At 41.9% G+C, this 18,047-nt stretch overlaps 4 protein-coding genes across 7 annotated transcripts in view; all 4 read right to left on the bottom strand.

The window, feature by feature from the left end:
• The window catches only part of LOC147055319 (insulin-like growth factor 1 receptor), a 49,889-nt gene extending 46,550 nt beyond the window's left edge, over positions 1-3,339 (bottom strand). For all 3 annotated transcript variants that reach the window (XM_085915409.1, XM_085915410.1, XM_085915411.1), the window contains exon 1: positions 2,328-3,339. In XM_085915409.1, the coding sequence (XP_085771535.1) occupies positions 2,328-2,427 (100 nt within the window). In that variant the 5' untranslated portion in view covers positions 2,428-3,339. The remainder of the gene's footprint in view (positions 1-2,327) is intronic.
• Positions 3,340-4,149: 810 nt separating this feature from the next.
• On the bottom strand, positions 4,150-9,335 carry LOC147055318 (high affinity choline transporter 1-like). The gene is made up of 9 exons (XM_085915030.1): positions 9,064-9,335; positions 8,286-8,481; positions 8,102-8,215; positions 6,862-7,017; positions 6,611-6,759; positions 6,387-6,533; positions 5,898-6,051; positions 5,501-5,718; positions 4,150-5,408 (listed from the first exon to the last, which is right to left on the bottom strand). The coding sequence occupies exons 2-9, from the start codon at positions 8,467-8,469 to the stop codon at positions 4,884-4,886; spliced, it is 1,647 nt and encodes a 548-aa protein (XP_085771156.1). The 5' UTR covers positions 8,470-8,481; positions 9,064-9,335; the 3' UTR covers positions 4,150-4,883.
• A 175-nt stretch (positions 9,336-9,510) lies between these two features.
• cfap161 (cilia and flagella associated protein 161) lies at positions 9,511-14,446 on the bottom strand. 2 transcript variants are annotated; one of them, XM_085914996.1, is made up of 7 exons: positions 14,309-14,446; positions 13,242-13,331; positions 12,957-13,171; positions 12,760-12,841; positions 12,522-12,680; positions 12,343-12,416; positions 9,511-12,215 (listed from the first exon to the last, which is right to left on the bottom strand). In XM_085914996.1, exons 1-7 carry the CDS (start codon positions 14,354-14,356, stop codon positions 11,972-11,974), a joined length of 912 nt encoding a protein of 303 aa, XP_085771122.1. In that variant the 5' UTR covers positions 14,357-14,446; the 3' UTR covers positions 9,511-11,971. The 2 variants fall into 2 exon arrangements, with proteins under 2 accessions (XP_085771122.1, XP_085771121.1); XM_085914995.1 differs by lacking the exon at positions 14,309-14,446 and adding an exon at positions 13,634-14,043.
• A 312-nt stretch (positions 14,447-14,758) lies between these two features.
• On the bottom strand, positions 14,759-17,888 carry cers3b (ceramide synthase 3b). Its single transcript, XM_085914994.1, has 11 exons — positions 17,686-17,888; positions 16,846-17,019; positions 16,502-16,619; positions 16,284-16,402; positions 16,142-16,199; positions 16,013-16,063; positions 15,847-15,939; positions 15,647-15,775; positions 15,345-15,451; positions 14,982-15,135; positions 14,759-14,905 (listed from the first exon to the last, which is right to left on the bottom strand). Exons 2-11 carry the CDS (start codon positions 17,016-17,018, stop codon positions 14,798-14,800), a joined length of 1,110 nt encoding a protein of 369 aa, XP_085771120.1. The 5' UTR covers position 17,019; positions 17,686-17,888; the 3' UTR covers positions 14,759-14,797.
• Between the last annotated feature and the right edge of the window lie 159 nt (positions 17,889-18,047).

Raw genomic sequence — 18,047 nt, 5'->3', positions numbered from 1 at the left:
GAAATAATTCCACGTCATACTCCATTATGACTTTGACAAAGCTGAGCAAGCTCGGGCAATGGCAGCTAGCTCACCTGAGCACAGTCATGGGCTTTTTTTTTTTTAATCAAAAGACCCCGGGAACAACACTCATCGTTAACATGGGGACACCTCAGGGCTCTGTATTCAGTCCACTCCCTCTTTATGCATGACCCACCAACAGCATTGTCAAATTTTCTGACATGCCAAAATTCTCGATCCTCGGGCTATCCATAATGTCTCTCTTCATTAATTGACATGTCAGATTATCCACTTTCCAATCCAAATGTTTTTCATCTCGGACATGGGCTCATCTTTCTCAACGAGAAAGAGCTTGCCATGTTCTTGCGCAATACGCCGCAGGCTATAAAACCGGGAGGCGGTGAGGACGCACCGAACCCGAGCGAAGAGGATGCTCCACTTGAAATCAAGTGTTTAATTAAGCATTGAAAAGCTCAGCTGGCAGCCCGGGAGGACAGCGTTTGGCGTCAACCGACGGACGAGTCCACTCGCGTACGCATCCGTGCGTACACGCGCAAACCCACAACTTCAAAACAAGGCATTTTCGCTTTGGCCTGATGTAAAAAAAAAAAAAAGAAAGAAAGAAAAACTAATCAATTTGAGGTTTTTGTTAGGTGTGAGCAATCATAAGAAATATTGCAAATCAAATCTTAAAATATTTGGGCTTCTGTGACCTTTTATCGATATCGGAGCCCTCAAAGCCAACGGGAGTCTTTAGCAACGTGCTAACAGCTTTGTGATTATTTACACAATCATTCTAGTTTTTCCTGAGCTACATATTCCTTTCATAAATAATTGAGCGGGGAACACTGGAGCGCTTCACGAAACCTGACAAGAGTACGCCTTGTGCTCCAACGACCCCACCGCGGCTTTGGGCGGCCATCGATTTAATAACGACTAATAGTACTGGTGTGAACAGCAGAAGGCAATTAAAGGCTTCACATATGCACACAAGCACACACACACACTTACAATCAACAGAACCAAGTCTGTTTTAACCCATGGTTATTTTTACATGCTCTATTTCCAAAGTCTTGTCAGTGTTCCTATGTCACAGGCTTACATTCGCCGCATTCTTGGATGCCGCGGTGAGGAAAGTTGACTGCGGTTGGAGTTGAAAGGGTGATAAATTCAATTTCAGCGGAATGCGCATGATAATAAAATGAGCAGAGCGGGAAAATAAAGTTAATAATATAGCGTTTAAACCCTTGTCGATATATTTTTTTCACCACCGTGGAGTTATGGAGGATGATTTTTGTCAAATAGATTCTGAGGGCGCCTGCAGCAAAGTGGACACTGTGGGCTGTAATACTGCCATAAAAAAAAAAAAGCGGACTAAACTAATCAGCCAGCCAATCACAGGGCACATAATAAACTTCCTGGATTAGATGACTAAGGGCTGTCGCAGTAACGCGGAGACTGTGGAGTATAAATACGCCATCTTCATTTCTAGCAATTTCTTTACCACGTATTTTACAAGAACAGATCTGCTCAACACACCAGCGACCAGAGATTGACGGTCAATGCAGCAACATGGAGACTCCGGAGTGTTATTTTCCCAAATGTGTCTTTAACTGGAAGGGGGGGGGGGGGGGGGGTGAAATGTGGGTCAATTATTGAAGTGGATGTTGAATTTTCACTTAATAGGAAATGAGGCACTTCAGTAGGGTCAATTTTGGAGATAAGAATAGCCATTTTGTTGACATAAAACGCTATGTGGTGTTGATGAAAGGCTGATTGTGCTCATAAAAATCATCTCGGAGGAGAGCAGATGTTTGTCACTGACTGAACGCAGCAAAATGGCCACATGGTCCTGGTAGTAACCTTCAGCTCCTCGCTGCAGAGTCATCAATGGCTTCTCCGTGCGAGAGCAATGGAACGTGTCTTATTGCGGAGACTATTTCAAAGAATAACAATGATCAACATTCTTATGATCATGAAGATAAGAGTAAAATACCCTTAGTGAAATACATGCGACCTTGCGCACAGTCAAGCACAATTTTACCACGATTCCGAAGGGACTTGAACGTACCACAACGCTAGCGTTTCACGTTTTTCCAAGTACAATTACGTATTTTAATCAGACTTATCATAAAATAATAATAATAATAATAATAATAATAATAATACCTTTCAATGTAGTATGTTTATACTCGAGATTTTATGAAGATGTTTGCTTTGAGTAAAAAGGTGTTTTCTCAATAGCTCGTGGTTACTCACTGATGTTTAATTAGAAAGAAGATAGCAATTAAAAATACATGCAAAAATACACGGTGGAAAACACTTACGCTCGCCATATGAAGTCCATATGCATACGGTGGAAAAGGTTGTCAACACAGCCCAAAACAAGACAGTGGTGCTGCCCATTAGTAGTTTGTCAGTTTTCATGTTCCTTATTTCATTTAAAAAAAAAAAAAAAAAAAACAATCACAAGAATGAAAATAAATCCAAGGGGATTTTGTTTGTATAATAAAGCTCTTGGTAGCGACAAATGCAGTTCAAATGGCTGGGTCGTACACTAGGAAATAGATTAGAAAGAAATGTTTCAAATTAAAAAAAAAAAAAAATGCAAACTAGTATTATTTCCTCCAAAGTGCATTGACTGCTATGGGAGCAGCAACACGATGATGGTAATCCCCGTCTTCAGTCTCCATGTCTTCTTCCAATAACAACAACAAGGCCTCAGAATGGGGTTCTCTCCACAATCTATCAGCACTTCAATTCGTTCCTCATCCCCACCATCCTCATCATCAGTAGGCGTGAAAGCCTCTCGCGTGGACACTGGAGTAAAAAAAAAAAAAAAAAAAAATGCACCCAGGAAGAAAAAGAAGGGTGGTGGCTGCGTGGTGATATTTAAAAAAAAAAAATGAATGAAAAGCCAATCTGATAGATAGAAGTCTTGACGCCGGGAAGCCAAGCGAGCAACGCCGGTGTTTTGTGCCCGTCGTAATCGCGCCAGTGGAGGTTTAAGGGTGGGCTCGTGGAAAATATGCCACGCAAGATCAGAATATGGGGTTGAACGCGTGGGTACGCACGCGTCTTCTTCCACTACCGACGTCTTTCTTTCTTTTTTTCTTCTTCGTTCTTTAGTCGTCGAGACAAGGGGAAACGAGTCCACGTTGCAGCTGCTAAAATCCCACGGCGAGACTGTGCGTGTGTGTTAGTGGGTCTTCTGTGGAATCTCTGCTGTAAACAAGAGTCGGCTTCTCTTGCACACACTCACACACACACACGCATAGTGCTCCGGATAAGGTGGCCGGCTGGCTGGAAAAGGTGGGCTGGATTTCGGACTCGGCAGGGATGGAGTTCCTGCTGCTGATTCGACCACGTTATGAGTGAACGACTCCGCTGCAGTAGAAACACAACAAGGCTCAACTAATCGTTTTGAATCACGAATTGTTTTAATTGTTCAGCAACGCTAATATGCCAAAATTGCCCCAGTGAGCAAAAATGTTGAACAGTACCAGGAAGCATTAGAGGGGAAAAAAAAAAACATTATTAGATTTACTATTGTATCAGTACGCTATACAAAGTACTTTGCGTAAACTGTTCAAATGCCTTTGTGGTTCGTTCGCATGTCTGCTGGTGTTGTCATTAGTTTTATTTTAATACATGAACATATACTTCGTTTTTTTTTTTTAAACATGCAGTCTTTTGATTGTTGAGTTGTGAAAAGTCGATTTTTGCAAAGAAAACTTCTTTGAATAATGTGCAGTCTGTGATTATTTGATTTATTAATGCTTTTGACATTTGATTCAGATTTTCTAGAAAGGTTTTCTCCGCCAAAATATGTGACGTCATCAAACATCGGTCCGTCAAAATATTGTCTGACAGTAATCCTGTCCGTGGTGCGAAAAAGATTGGGGACCACTGAAATCATTTCAGTCGTTTAATACTAACGTACATTCTTTGAACGGTCTACTGTCGCCCTCTACCGGACATACTGCGTCATTACAAGGATATCAGTTTGCGCTCAAGTATAGGAAGGAGCAGAACACTGAGCCTATAAAGCCGTATTACAAACATTGTTTTCTATGGGAATCCATTTTTTAAGTAAATTTGACATGCACACTAGTTATTTGTTCAAAACAAATGCTCAAGTCACACAAGTAATTGTTGTATATTTTATCAAGTAAAATTTCTGAAAGGCATTGCATTTCTTGATATAACACATTTCATACACAAAGCAACCACCCAAAGCATTTACATCTGAAGACGAACCCAAATGTCTTCAGTATACGGAACAACGAAAATTATGAAAGTGACCTTAACCATTCAAATACTTCTCAACGTAACTTGCCATTGCAATGTTCTTGTATCGCCCTCTGCTGCACCACCCTTGTCATTACAGTTTCAATAATATCTCCCAACAGAACGCAAGAGCAAATGAGTGACTATTTTATATTCGGGAAAGTACGATTAATTAATTCATTGATAGCCTAGCATTTGAGCACTGAAAACGTAGAAAAGGCAAGTAGGAAACAACTGTCCGGGGTAGAACAATGGCAGTTCTGAGTGTAAAAAGGTCCAATAGCATCGAACTAGGTCAGAGATTAGGAATACAATGCCATCAACTGGACAGTTTGTAGGAATGGCTGTTAAGGAAAAAAGCCTTTGGGGAAAAAAAAATACGCCTTCCGACGTTCACATCGGAATGCTGACATTTGAACAGTTGCTTGAAAATGTGCGTCTCGAAGAGCCTCTTTTGTTTCGGTACGCATACGCAGATCAAAAGTGTGGGCTCGCGTTTACGACGATATTCAATAGTTTGTAGAAGAAACTACAGCGTAGAAAATATGTGTGCGCTAATATCCATAAATTAAGCTTTGGCATATAGCGTGTGCCTATAACGCCGTGTTAAAAACATAATTCTTTTCTTCATTCAACGTTTGTAGTGGTCTTTCATACTCTTCTTTGACGACCCTGTTCTTGTTGAACGCATCCAACACATCCCAGGACTGAGGAATGATCTGGCGAGTAAAGCCCAGCTGGACCAGCCAGGATACGAGAACGACAGTCACCAGGGAAATGAAGACAATCAGAGTCCGAAAGGGAAAGTACTGCGTGATGACGCCGTCACGCTCCCTCCAACCCGGGAAGAGCAGCACGGGCGGGATGTTGAGCGCGGGTTCGCCGCCCAGCATGCGCAGCAGCAGAGCGATGGCGTAGCCGCTGATGGCGCCGTAGCAATTGGCCAATCGGAGGTGGACCACGCAGAACAACTGAGGGGTCACCACGCAGTAGAGCAGGTCGGCGGCCAGCAGCCAGAGTGCGAGGATGCCGCTCTTGTTGAAGGCCAGACCCGTTCCGGCCAGGCCTACCAGGAGCACACTTATCTGGATCACCCACTTCAGCTCCCTATCTGATGCCTACAGAAGACCAAAAAAAAAAAAAACATGACCCTGCAGTGCTCATTGTTGAACTAACACACACACACACACGCACACACACACACACGCACCTGCTTTCTCAAAGACGTCTTGTATATGTTTTGGGTGAACATGGACGCTGATGACAACAATACCGAGTCCATGGAGGACATGACCGCCGCTGCTAAGGCGCCAATGCCTAACACGGACACCCAGTAAGGCGTGATGTAGCACAGAGCCAATGGCAGGACGTTCCCTGCCTCCCCGCGTTCGTAAGGTGGCGGTAAGCCGTATTCTGTCTGGTTCCAGTCTTACAGAGAAGGAAAGAAAAGAAATGATGGTCAATTATCGATGAGGCTGCGTTAATGATTACTTGAAAGTGAGAATACAAACTGCCTCTTTGTGTTATTTCTTTCAAGTTAAACCTCGGTGCTTTGAAATCACCAGCTCCTCCATTTGCCTGATAACAAGAGATCGCGTTTGCCGTACCTGCGGACGCCGCCGCGGCTCCGATGATCAATGACGGGATTCCCATCAAGAAAGTAGCGCCGGCGGCTGCAAAGCAAGTAATCTGAGCCTTGGATGAGGAAGCTGCTGCCAGGATCCTCTGGTGCAAAGACTGGTAGGCCAGTCCACCTAAAGCCTGTAACATAACAACAATTGTCAAGCGTTAGTTACTAAATATATAACGTGCCGATAAAATATATTTACGCGGCTAAATATAGGTACGCCTGTTTCGGAGCTCAGGTTACTCGTTTTCGCTGAGAGGCTTGAGTGCAGAGACGCAATTCACAAAGTTAGCTGTAGGGGGGAGGGGAGTCGAGCGAGAAAAACTGGCAGAGAAGTTACGCTCGACGTTTCTGCTGGACTTTTTTTTTAATGCTCCTGGAAATTGTGGAGACCTACGCAGATGTTAGCACGCAGCGACATCCTACAAAAGAAACAATGAGAAAAAATCCAATAAGCAAAATATCTGACCAAAATAAGAAAGTCATCTGTCCATTTCCCCGCATCCTCAAACTTCACCTCTCCGATCCACGAGTGGACGCTTGAATGGTTGAGTTGGGCCGTTTGGACCAAGTCAGTCACCGCAGGACTGAGGATTATGAACGGAATACAAAGCCACTAAAAGACAAAAACAAACACTCTTCAGTGGACGTCTTTAATCCCACGACCTTTTGCGCTCAACCGCGATGGCTCACCAGGCTGACAAATATGAACGACAGTTGGATGATATCAGTGTACGCAACCGCGTAGAGGCCTCCTAAAAAAGTATAAATGATGGAGACGGCCGCAGAGATAATAATGGAGATTGTCGATGAGAGATGCAGGATGATGCTCATTGTTGCCCCTGGAAATGACACGCACACGAAGAAACCACCAGATCAGCAACACTGAAACGTCATATTTGAATATGGAAAAAATAATAATACATTAAAAATAAATGACAAACCCAGAGCGGCAAGGATGCAGGCCACCCACAAAATATCACTGATCAAAGCAGGGATTAAAATGGCCGTGGTGAAAAATTGGCCGTAGCGGTTCTGAAATGGGTCCAACATAGTCACGTAGCGTTTGGACCTCATTTGTTTTGCAAATAATAATCCTCCTTGAAAAGAAAACATATCAAAGTCAAGACAAATGAGTTCTTTTTATATAAACAGCCGAGAGTTATTTCATAGTCAAACTTGGCAAAATATTGACTAAATGTTATTCAACATTTGAATAGGGTTCAAGTTACAAAGAAAGGCTAATTAAAATCAGTACAAAGAAAAAGGGGGCGGGGCTTCATAATAGAAATGATCAACATGGATTCATCCTAAAGAATGTATGTTTCATTTTTATTTCTCTGTTAATGATTCCTATTTGATAAGGGACATGCATTTGAAGGAGGAGAAGGCCAAGTTACAACAGAACAGCCATTTTATCTGCTAAGATAAATGCGCCTACGTGACCTTCAACGTCTCGGCCCGACGGCTACTTTCATAATATTTAAATCCGATTAGCTTTCTTGTTATCGTGTGGCCTTTTACAAGTTTAAAGAAACGCGCACAAAAATTCTTTGTGGGTTGTCAAATGCACTTCATCTTATTCTTTTAGTCATTTTGACTAGCAAATGAGGAGAACGCTGACGTCAAGGTGGAAATGTTATCAAAAATAAATAAAAAAGTAAAAAAGATACAAATTATAAAGTTCCTCGAAAGTGTCAGAGTGGCTGACAAAAGGCCCAGGTACTGCTGTCAAGAATTTGGGACTCACACGAGCTGCTTTTTGACCTGAAAGTAGCAAGAGAGCTTTGTTGGCTTTCACTGAGCGACTCTGAGCTGTTGGTTAGAATGGTCAAACGACTGAAATGGAGAGGGCCAAGTCTATTTTGGAAGAGCTGCCAGTGACATCCAAAAAACACTTTTTGAATCCTTCATCAGGTATTAACACGTCACATGACTTTCAAATCTGAGCCTCGTGATCCACCGCCGCACAGTCACTGGCGTAAAGGATCACGAAAGGACACGGTGCTTTCTGCTTATACGTGATAAAATTCAAGATATATATTTTAAAAAATTTGTTAGATTAAAAACTATCTTCATTGATATAAATAGAATGGATTGGACTTCATAAACTAACAAGAATCATTCATTATAAACAATCTTTTCTGAATCAGTTGATGACCGAGTCCCACTTTAGATACTCACCTAATACAAAATTCAAAACATATGCAAGAGGACCAAAAGCCCAGAGGAGACCTTGAGTCGGGGTGTAAACAGCCTCGGCGGTTCCCATAATGTAACCTCCTCCGACCCATGTCGCTGAAAGGAGAAAAAAAAAAATACAAATATAGCATCTAAGTGACAAACACAAACCCCCAAAAAATCTTACCTGTCATGGTAAAAATTCCGATGACGACGTTGATGTTGCGACCCCCGACGATGGCGACTTCGCTCTTTTTGCCGGTGCATTTCTTCTCCACTTTTTTTGATTTACGTGAGGCCAAAATCCCAGTAAGCAGAATAATGGCATAAAAGGCAATCACAGCCACAAGTCCACCCACATGCACTGCCATGCTCGCATGACACTGCAAACAAACAGGAGCCAACATTCAACGTAAAGTTCATTACACGGAAGCCAGGAAATGTTGGCGCCTATCAGCGCTCCGTCGAGTTTTACATTGGCAGGGACGGGGACGGTTCAAAACAGAGTAAAACATCTTTACATCGCTTCATGTCAATAAATTGGACTTTATTGACATATAGTCGGAAAAAACTGTTATTACTCAAATTAATGGCGACAACCCCCCCCCCCCCCCAAAAAAAAAAAACTAAAAAAAACAAACGGGGCGATCATTTGATAATTTCCGTAGATTGAAACATACATTTTTTTTTGTGACCGTTCCCGTTAGTTTTCTGGCAAACTGTGATGTTACGCTTTATCACTTGGTCTATAATAAGTGCCAGCCGGGGGGGGGGGGCAAGATATATAATTATATAATTCATTTAATATTGTCCAATTTTTTTGAATAGTCACAAGGTTTTTCCGCGTAGAAAATGCCCATGTTTTTAAAATACCTCACTCGTAGCCTATCCATAGCATCCTGGCCCAAAATAAACGAGTAATTCTGATTAAAACAGGTCGAACGGGCCTTAACGTTCGAACTCACCGCTTGGCAAGAGAGGTAGAAAGGTATGTTCTTCTTTTGCTGCTGGTGCTTCTTTTCCTCCTCTTCTCTCCTCTCCTCTCTTCTCTAGGTTATCCTTCACCCTGAAAGCGCGACTCCCTCCTCTCTATTGTTCGTCCTCGGGTAGCCACCCTCGTGTGCTGCGTTCGAATGCCGTCACGGCGAGTGGAAAATTTCTGAAATACTCCGTACCCACGCCTGCTGGTTACTCACCACGGCAAATAGGTCCTGATGTCGACGTCAGAAGCATGCGACAATGACCACATGATACTTATAGACATTTGCTCGGTAGAGGTCGGGGTTTTATTTCAAAAAAAAAAAATCCTGGTTTTATGAAGGCAGCATCATGCACCTAACACGGAATGGTTGTTAATGATTCATCTAACGAGCAGCTCTGCACGCTTCAGAAAAAAAAAAATCATTTGCTCAATACCTGCAAATATATTGAACGTGAACACACCGTTTTATCAGAAATGATTTAATGGCAATTCAATAAATAATTGTAAATGTGTTTGGCTGTTTCCAACACTGACCCCAGGTGGACACCAAACAATATGACCCATACGCTTCCAACTTAAAAAAAAAAAAAAATCTAGTTCAAGTCAAGTTTATTTGTATAGCCCTAAATCACAAGCAGTCCATAGAGTTTGGGAAAATAAGTAGAACAAGATTTATGATTTTATCTTTTGGAGATCTTTGACAATTATTTCTATTTGATGTGGCGAGGCTGCTGGTCATAAATGTATGCACATCAACTTCACTGAACTTCATAAAGTGACAAGCTATATCGACTTAATGCCGATTCTTTGACCTATTTATACTTGTATATTTGGGGAAAAGAAAACGAAATGAGATTTGGGTTATTTCAGGCTGACTTGTGACTCCACTTGCCTCACCCATACTCATCATTCATGACCTGTTGACACGCTACTACTATGCAAATGAAATAATTTTCCGGGACGATATGACTAAGCAAATGGAATAATTTACCCCGGAAAAATACATATACATATCTTTTACAGCGTTTAACATTTACCAAGGACATACCGTATTTTCCGGACTATAAGGCTAAAAACCTCAAATTTTCTCAAAAGCCAACTTATAGTCCGGTGCGCCTTATATATGGATCAATTTATGAATTTGTTGATCCATACTGGTTGTACATAGTGCTCTGTCAAAATTTTCAGTACGTTTTAATACAACTAGTAAATTACAACGTCACATCGCTTAGCAGCATTACGGCAACCGTGGTCAGGGGGCGTCACTGAATAGCTGTTGTACCCGTGAGGCTATTTTATGTCAAAATAGGTTGCTCTGTTCATGTTTCGAGTAAATTTACGGATCGAAATGGAAGGGAAACATAGGTAAGCGGTACCAAGCTGTTAGATCAAACTTTAGTCAGTTCCGATCATTTTTTTAAGCCCTCGTTTGAGAAACGCGATTGTTTACACTTTGCTGAGGCTCATGGGAGTTTGCGGGTGGCTAATGCTATAGTGATAGCTGCTATACACACGAGACTATTTCATGTCAAAATAAGCTGCTCTGTTAATGTTCCGAGTACATTTACGGATCACTACGGAAGGGAAAGATCGGTAAGCGGTAACAAGGTGTTTTAGGTTGCATAACCTGACACGTTTTGGCATGAACTTTCCCCTTCATCAGAGTTCATGCCGAAACATGTCAAATGGAATAATTTACCCCGGAAAAATACAAATCGTTTTTTTTACAGCGTTTAACATTTACCAAGGATATACCGTATTTTCCGGACTATAAGGCTAAAAACCTCCAATTTTCTCAAAAGCCAACAGTGCGTCTTTATCAATGGATCAATTTATGAATTTACAAGGTCACATCGCTTACCAGCATTACGGCAACCGTGGTCAGGGGGCGTCACTGAATAGCTGTTGTACCCGTGAGGCTATTTTATGTTCAAAATAGGCTGCTCTGTTAATGTTCCGAGTACATTTACGGATCACTACGGAAGGGAAAGCATAGGTAAGCGGTAACAAGGTGTTAGATCAAACTTTAGTCAGTTCTGATCATTTTTTAGGATAGTTTGAGAAACGCGATTGTTTACGTAGAGCTCATTGGTTATTGGCTAGTGGATGCATATTGCAACCCTAGTCAACCGCAGTTTGTTGCAGTATAGCTTCTATTTGATGCGCCTTATATTATATATGGACAAAGTTTTAAAATGGGCCGTTCATTGAAGGTGCGCCTTATAATCCGGTGCGCCTTTTGGTCTGGAAAATACGGTACTTACAATATATGACCATCACTCACGTTTGGGTTCTTTTATCACAAACAAGGTATTTTGGGTTGCATTACCTGACACGTTTCGGCATGAACCTCCGCCTTCATCAGAGTTCATGCCGAAACATGTCAGGTAATATAACCTAAAATCAAAATTGTTTGTGATAAAAGAACCAAAAAGTGATTGACAAGGGAAACAAAATGAACTTAGTACAACTAATTCTTACAATACATGACTCTCATATACACATATGGACAATATAGTGTTCAAGTAACTCAAAGGGATGACAGGATGTTTTTTTTTTTTTCCTCGAGCAAGAATCAAGGGAATTTAAGTTCCTCTTAACATGCCAGCAACAAGCCATTATAGGCCTAAAAGCTGTAATAATGTTTGTTTTTTTCCAGAGTGTGGGAAAAATTCTTCACCATGGGCTTCCATATCACATTTTCAATTCTTGTTATTTTTAGGAATCACAATAGATGACCACCCTCTCGTGTTTGAGAAAACTTCTCAAATTCTTATGGGAACATATGTTTCTGGTGGACAAATACGTGTAAGTTGGGGTTGACAGGGTGGACGGACGGAGTTTGTGTGTGGGGGCATCCAAATATAGAAAATATGATCCTTTTTTTTTTTTTAAGAAACAAACCTGTCTTCTCTATAGTTACACACACTACATCTGATAAACTCCGTTGGATCGTCTAGGTTTTCCTGCGGTAACGTTATACAGTTGCCCTCGGATTTCAGGCGATTGAGAATCAGGAGGCCGTCCCTGGCCGGGTCACCGGTGCACAGGATCCAATGGTTTTTGGGCTTTTCAGCTTTGTGACCGTCCAAGAAAGTCTGGGCGGTCACCTCGTATTCAGTGCCGTATGTGGTGCTGCCGGGTGAGGAGAAGGAATCAAAGATTGCATGGGCACTAAAAATAATTGCATGCCGATGTTGATTGAAAAAAGTACGGTGGCCCTAAAGGATAAAAAAAGATCAGGACCAGATCATTACAATACCCTGGGACAAGATGTTCCGTGACAGCCAGAGCCTGGTTGGTCTTGCAGTGGAAGACGACCACGTTGACATTGGCCTGCGAAAGAAAACAAAGGGCAACCTCGTTAAGATGATACATGGAAGGAAAATGCTGAAATAGCAAGCGGGTGAAATATTTAACCGGCGAGTTAAAGGAACTCACGGGTACGGGCAAACCCTCGTGCTCGAGCCTCTCCTGAGGGTCAAAGTGCACCAACTTCCACCAGGCTAGGAAGCATTCGCTATTGTCCAAGTTGACCTCTTGGAGACGAGACCTCACAGCCGACTTCCGGAACGTCTTCACGTCACTCGTCAGGTACAGCTGAAAAACGGAAATGTGAAAAAGTGGCCATTTATAAACAACTAAATGTAGTTGGTGTGTTTTTTTTTGAGTCACTTACGCCGCCGGTGAAGTCACTTGTTGTTTTCAAGGCAAAACTTTGCTCGTAATGCAGCGTTTCTCCTTCAGGAGTGCCATCCACACTGACATCAACAAAAAAAAAAAACAATTACAAAATCCGCCCACGCAACGCGTGTGAAAATTACAAAATCCGCCCACGCAAAGCATATGTGTGTGTGTGTGCGTGCAGGCACATACCTGGTAATAATGAATGCCGTGCGCACACAGGGCTGAATGCTTTGACCTGCGCTGACTCCACACGGGGCTTTAATAGCAGGAGAAGGAATCTTGATCATGTGGTTAATATGCGCATTGATTCCCAATGTTAAACATTGGCCCAGTTCACCGATGTTCAATAACATTACGACATCTCCAAAATGCAGTGCACCATCCGTTGTCACACTCAGTTTCACCTGTACATATATTGATATCCATCATTATCCTCATCATTATTCATTTTGTCGTTTAAGTATATGATGGTACCGGACTGAGGATGTTGTTCCTGAGGGAGTCCACTCTCTGGGCGATCAGCTCTCCATTTTCTTTTTTACGCAAGTACTTGTTCTTCACATGCTGTAGTAGAAAGACACATTAATATGTAAACACATATTTTGTGTTTACATATTATGATATGTATGATAAAGAAATGTGGATGGTAGAACAGCTAGATAAAAAATGCTATACATAGGTGATAAAGGTTGAAAAATTAAATATACTTATATCTTTAGATTGACGGACAGACAGATGTCTATTAAAATATGTAGTGAAGACAATTAACGAAACGTGTTGGTCGGGTTTTTTCGTCGCGTCGGTGAAACAGTCGCTTATTCAACAACAAACCTCAATATCGAGTGTGATTTGATTTAAGCACAAACCTCTTCCAAATATTGTTCCTCCCTCCAGTTTCCAATTTTCACGCTCGTGCGGTAGGTTTTAAATTCGGGCACAGAGGTCATTTTGTTCGCCATATTGTCGTTTGCTTGGGATCCTATTTCAAACTCAAAAGGAAACGCGAGGCGGTTTCTATGGCAACGTGTAACCAGTCCAGGTTGACAACAAACGCCGCTAGAGGACGCCAAAGATTAGAAACACATCGGAGGAAAGCCAAGCGATGTGCTTCACGCATGCGTATAAAAAGCGTGTCATCCTTTGACGTAAAAAATGACGTCATGTTGGGTGTCGATTGTGACGTCAGGAAGCTTACCGCAGACGCTCTTATAAAATTGACATAATCCCCTTGTTATGATTACTTAAATCGTTTCATGAGATTTATATAGTACTATTTAAACATACGTGACATTAACATGCGATTGACACATTACTAATAAAATACTTTAAAGTTTACTGCAGTCAAAATGTGTTAATGAGTATACTGTCATACTACTGTATAAATACGCACTCCTATATGCTATATTTATACCCTATATATACTGTATTGTACTATATATATATATATATATATATATATATATATACATACATACATACAATAAAATTGCCCAAAATGTTGGCATCTACTGCAGTTAGTTTATCAGATAAACCTTGTTTACCTTGTTTCCCAGCAGTTCTTCCTTGTCTTGATTTGTAGTTTGGACCATGGGATGTCCTCTCTGATCTGCGCTTGTGATGCTGAATTAATTCTTTTGTGAATTGTAGTGTGTTTTATTTAAGCTTCGCTAATATGTAACTTCATATCAGGTCATGGCTTATCCTTCACAGTCGTTGTAATCCAAAGTACAATCGACTCAACACACACACTTGTTTTTCTTCGTGGCCGCTAGAGGGCATACTTTCACAAGAGATGATAATTTTAGCTCGTAATGGGAAATGACACGCCAGCTGCACTGGAGTGTTTATGTTGTCGGGTGTGTGCCTTTAAGGGGCGTGGCCTTGTGAGTGATGTATTGGGACATTGGTATTGCTAGATTTAAGGCTGTGACCTAAAAAAATTATATGGAAATGTGAATCACGTTGAATACTTTCTGGATGCATTTCTATACAGTCTTCTGGGATTTTGTCCAATCCCTGTTCTTATCCCATCAGTGACCATTGGCACAGTTTTGGGCTCCGTTCATGTGACTCCTCTTGTAGTTTCTCTCTTCCTCGCTATCATCCTCCTCTTCATCGCTCCTGTCGTCCCCTTCCAACTACACGTGCAAAAAAGCACGACAAGCAAGTGAGGGTTGTCACGAAAAACGTAGCACCGAGCCGTAATAAACGCACCTTGCTGAAGAGACACTTGAAGAGCATTTTTGAAATGAGGATGGCCCAGTAGAAGTGCAGCATCTGGAGCACGCTTAGCATGACATTGAAGAAATAGTAGCCGAAGAACGCCGGGTAGCTCTCCAGCGGATACACCCACGTGCAATGGATCACCCTGCGGACAGATTCCTTTGGATTTTTGACTGCTAAAATAACTGATAAGACCAATCGAAATAATGCATTTTTTTTTTTTTTTTTTACAGAATCGCAGCCATTATGATTTGAAAATTGGATTTTACTAATTACTGGCTCAGTTCTATTCATAGAGAATTTTGCCATCCATCTGGATGACAAAGTAAAAGTCAAATATTGACACATACTCACCAGAAAGGAAAAATCACAAGTCTGGTCAGCATGAAAATGAAGGTGAAGACCACAAACATGGCGTTGGCCGTCTTATGCCACTTGGCATAGTTGAGTAGCTTTGCACCCTGCAAGAAAAAACACAAATGAATTATTGTGTGTTTGTGTGCAATAATCAGATGTTGGAAAAATGAAAACAATCATTGCGCTTTGCAATTTCATAGAAATCATCAGCACACAAATCCACACTGGTTTCTCTGTTGCTCACAATCTCGCACGGAGAGATCATCGCACACTCGAGTCCACGTGACGAGCGAGCTGACCTCGAGCAGGACGTCGGCCGAGTCGTGGAGCGCCATCACGATGGTGCCGACGCGGATGTAGTTGGAGATCCACGAGAATGTCAGCAGAGTCAGCGTGGCGATGTGGTGGATCACTTGCTCTTTAAAGTCCTGCACCAGCGACAAAGACGGCAAATCTCAAAAACTGACCGCCTTCGCTGATTCCCAATATTCACACTTGCCTTCCGCTTCACGTCGAACGTGAGGCTGAGGAGCAGCGAAAGGTAGAAGCCCATTTCCAGGAAGTAATACCAGTACTGTGATTGTAGCAACGACTGGACACATGACGGGACATCACGTTTACATTTAATATCCTTTAAATTCTTAGAATAGAATTTTGTCACTTACCTGTTTAGGGAAGCCTGCCCAAACCTCCTTGAGATTGTAAAACCAGGGTTTCTAAAAATCCACAAGAACATAAAACAGTGACAAGGTAACACTAAGACTAAACAATGACAGATATAAAGAAGCACTTACATCATGGAGGGCGAAAATGCCTCCAACAAATGCAAAAAAATAGAATACACATCTCCAGCTGTTGAAATATGAAAACAATAAGTAAAAAAAAAAAAAGCCCTTGAGGAACATTTAGTGCATCAAAACTCACACACATACACACCTGGCCTCACAGAATCTCTTTCGAAGACCTGGACGCAGGTGGTTCCGCCTCCTCCTGAACCACAATTGAATTTTTCGCTCGGTCCAACTTGTCTTTTTACACAGAGCCCTCACATCCGCCTGATACGCACATTGACACAAGCGGTATTGTTGATTTTTTTCTTATGGCCCCAACACGACCCACAAATAACAATAATCTTCCATCTTGCATTTGTTTACCTGTGACGGAACGTGAGCTTTTGTACAAAAGTAGTTTTCCAGAACAGCATTTTGCTCCACGGTGCGACGTCGTTTGTCTTTGACACCGCAAACATCGGCCAGTGGTGCGGCAACCAACCTAAACACAACAAGACCAACATGGAAGGGCAGAAAAATAATAATTTGATTGAATGCTTTTAAATGCAGCTTCTAAATATAATAGCTGAACGGCATAAATAAATGTAATCAAAGAAATCCATCTCACATTGTGGAATTAAAAATACTTTTTTTACATTCAGTCTATTTTCCTCATGTTTTTAATACAATGCCCTACAAAATAAGATTGGCACCTCGTCATTGCTCACCTCTCAAAAAGGAATCTGACAAAGAGAATGCAGAGTGCGATTGGCAGCACGTCGTACAACTGCGAGGCTTTGGCGTAGACACGGCCGTCGCGGTCCTCCAGGTCCGCCCACGAGACGTTCACGGGCAGCCACAATCGCTCCCACCACAGCCACTCGGTGACTGTGTGCAACATGCTAGGGAGGGGGGGGGGGGGACAGAGCGTACACAATTGCAATTCCGGCCCACACTTCCAGAGAACCACCCATATTTCTCATTTCTCATTATATTTCTATGTGACCTGTCAACTGTGAGCCAGATCACATTGTGCTGTATTGATTGTATTTTATGGGACCTCCTAATTGCTTACCTGTTCCCTTAAAGTGCTCAAATCCATTTTCCCAAAAAGAGTTGACTAAATAATTCACCATAACAATGATTTGGTTCTAAGGAAGCAAGAAATTTCAAGTCCAAACATAGCAAAGGGCAAAACGATAAACAAAAGGCAGTTGAGCGCACTTGAGAGATGGAAAGATTAGAAAGAAGTAAAGTCCTGTCTCTCATGAACTCTGCCCAAAGATAAAATATATGGACAGTATGTTCTGAGAAAAATGACAAATATTTACGTGCGTCATTTGATCGTTATACGAGAAAGCCGTCGAGGCAGTTTTGTCAATGCGGCCATGCCGTCATTTGAATAGCTGCGGGCAATGTTTTTCGAGGCGAGTTCGGACAGAGGGAAGGACATTGGAGAAGTTGTGTACTTGTATTTCAACAGCGTAAAAAGTATTTTTAAAAGAAAAAAAAAAATTCTGCTAGACGACAACACGTGAAATAAATTTAAGACAAAAGGCCACACTCACCTTGTGGCTTTTCAGGGCAGCTGTATAAGCAGTGTGTCAAAGTCATGTAGTCCGTTTACACGCACACGCACACACACACCCAGTTTGCCTGTCTCTATGAAGACACCTTCATGCAAAACCAATATTTACTCATGTCCTGATCACTCCCAACATTAGTTTGTCGTGTGTGTGTGTGCTTGAGCGAGAAAAAGAGCGAGAGCGAGAGAGGGAGGGAGCGAGAGAGAGAGCTCACCTGGGTGGAAAACTTGTGCCCTCCCTCTTAGCCTGGAGCGCTGATCACACACTCCCAAATTGCTGAAAACGCACTTACAAAACAAAAAGATGGGAATTTAAAATTGTCATCCAAGCAACGGTGTGTTTCA

This window comes from Syngnathus leptorhynchus, chromosome 6 (genome assembly GCF_054491065.1).
Source record: "Syngnathus leptorhynchus isolate UIUO chromosome 6, UIUO_Slep, whole genome shotgun sequence".
In the NCBI taxonomy this organism is placed as follows: domain Eukaryota; kingdom Metazoa; phylum Chordata; class Actinopteri; order Syngnathiformes; family Syngnathidae; genus Syngnathus; species Syngnathus leptorhynchus.
This window is presented reverse-complemented; position numbering and strand designations above follow the sequence as displayed.

Excerpts from the sequence above, each read along its gene's own strand:
- LOC147055318 (XM_085915030.1), bottom strand. The coding sequence starts at position 8,469 with ATGGCAGTGCATGTGGGTGGACTTGTGGCTGTGATTGCCTTTTATGCC. Across the intron at positions 5,719-5,897 it reads AGCCGCGGCGGCGTCCGCAG|ACTGGAACCAGACAGAATAC; the intron begins GTACGGCAAACG and ends CTTCTCTGTAAG. Across the intron at positions 5,409-5,500 it reads AGACGTCTTTGAGAAAGCAG|GCATCAGATAGGGAGCTGAA; the intron begins GTGCGTGTGTGT and ends GGTCTTCTGTAG.
- cfap161 (XM_085914995.1), bottom strand. The coding sequence starts at position 13,726 with ATGGCGAACAAAATGACCTCTGTGCCCGAATTTAAAACCTACCGCACG. Across the intron at positions 12,842-12,956 it reads ACGGCATTCATTATTACCAG|TGTGGATGGCACTCCTGAAG; the intron begins GTATGTGCCTGC and ends TGTTGATGTCAG. Across the intron at positions 12,417-12,521 it reads ACGAGGGTTTGCCCGTACCC|GCCAATGTCAACGTGGTCGT; the intron begins GTGAGTTCCTTT and ends TTTCTTTCGCAG.
- cers3b (XM_085914994.1), bottom strand. The coding sequence starts at position 17,018 with ATGTTGCACACAGTCACCGAGTGGCTGTGGTGGGAGCGATTGTGGCTG. Across the intron at positions 16,200-16,283 it reads AAGAGATTCTGTGAGGCCAG|CTGGAGATGTGTATTCTATT; the intron begins GTGTGTATGTGT and ends ATATTTCAACAG. Across the intron at positions 15,776-15,846 it reads CGTTCGACGTGAAGCGGAAG|GACTTTAAAGAGCAAGTGAT; the intron begins GCAAGTGTGAAT and ends TCGCTGGTGCAG.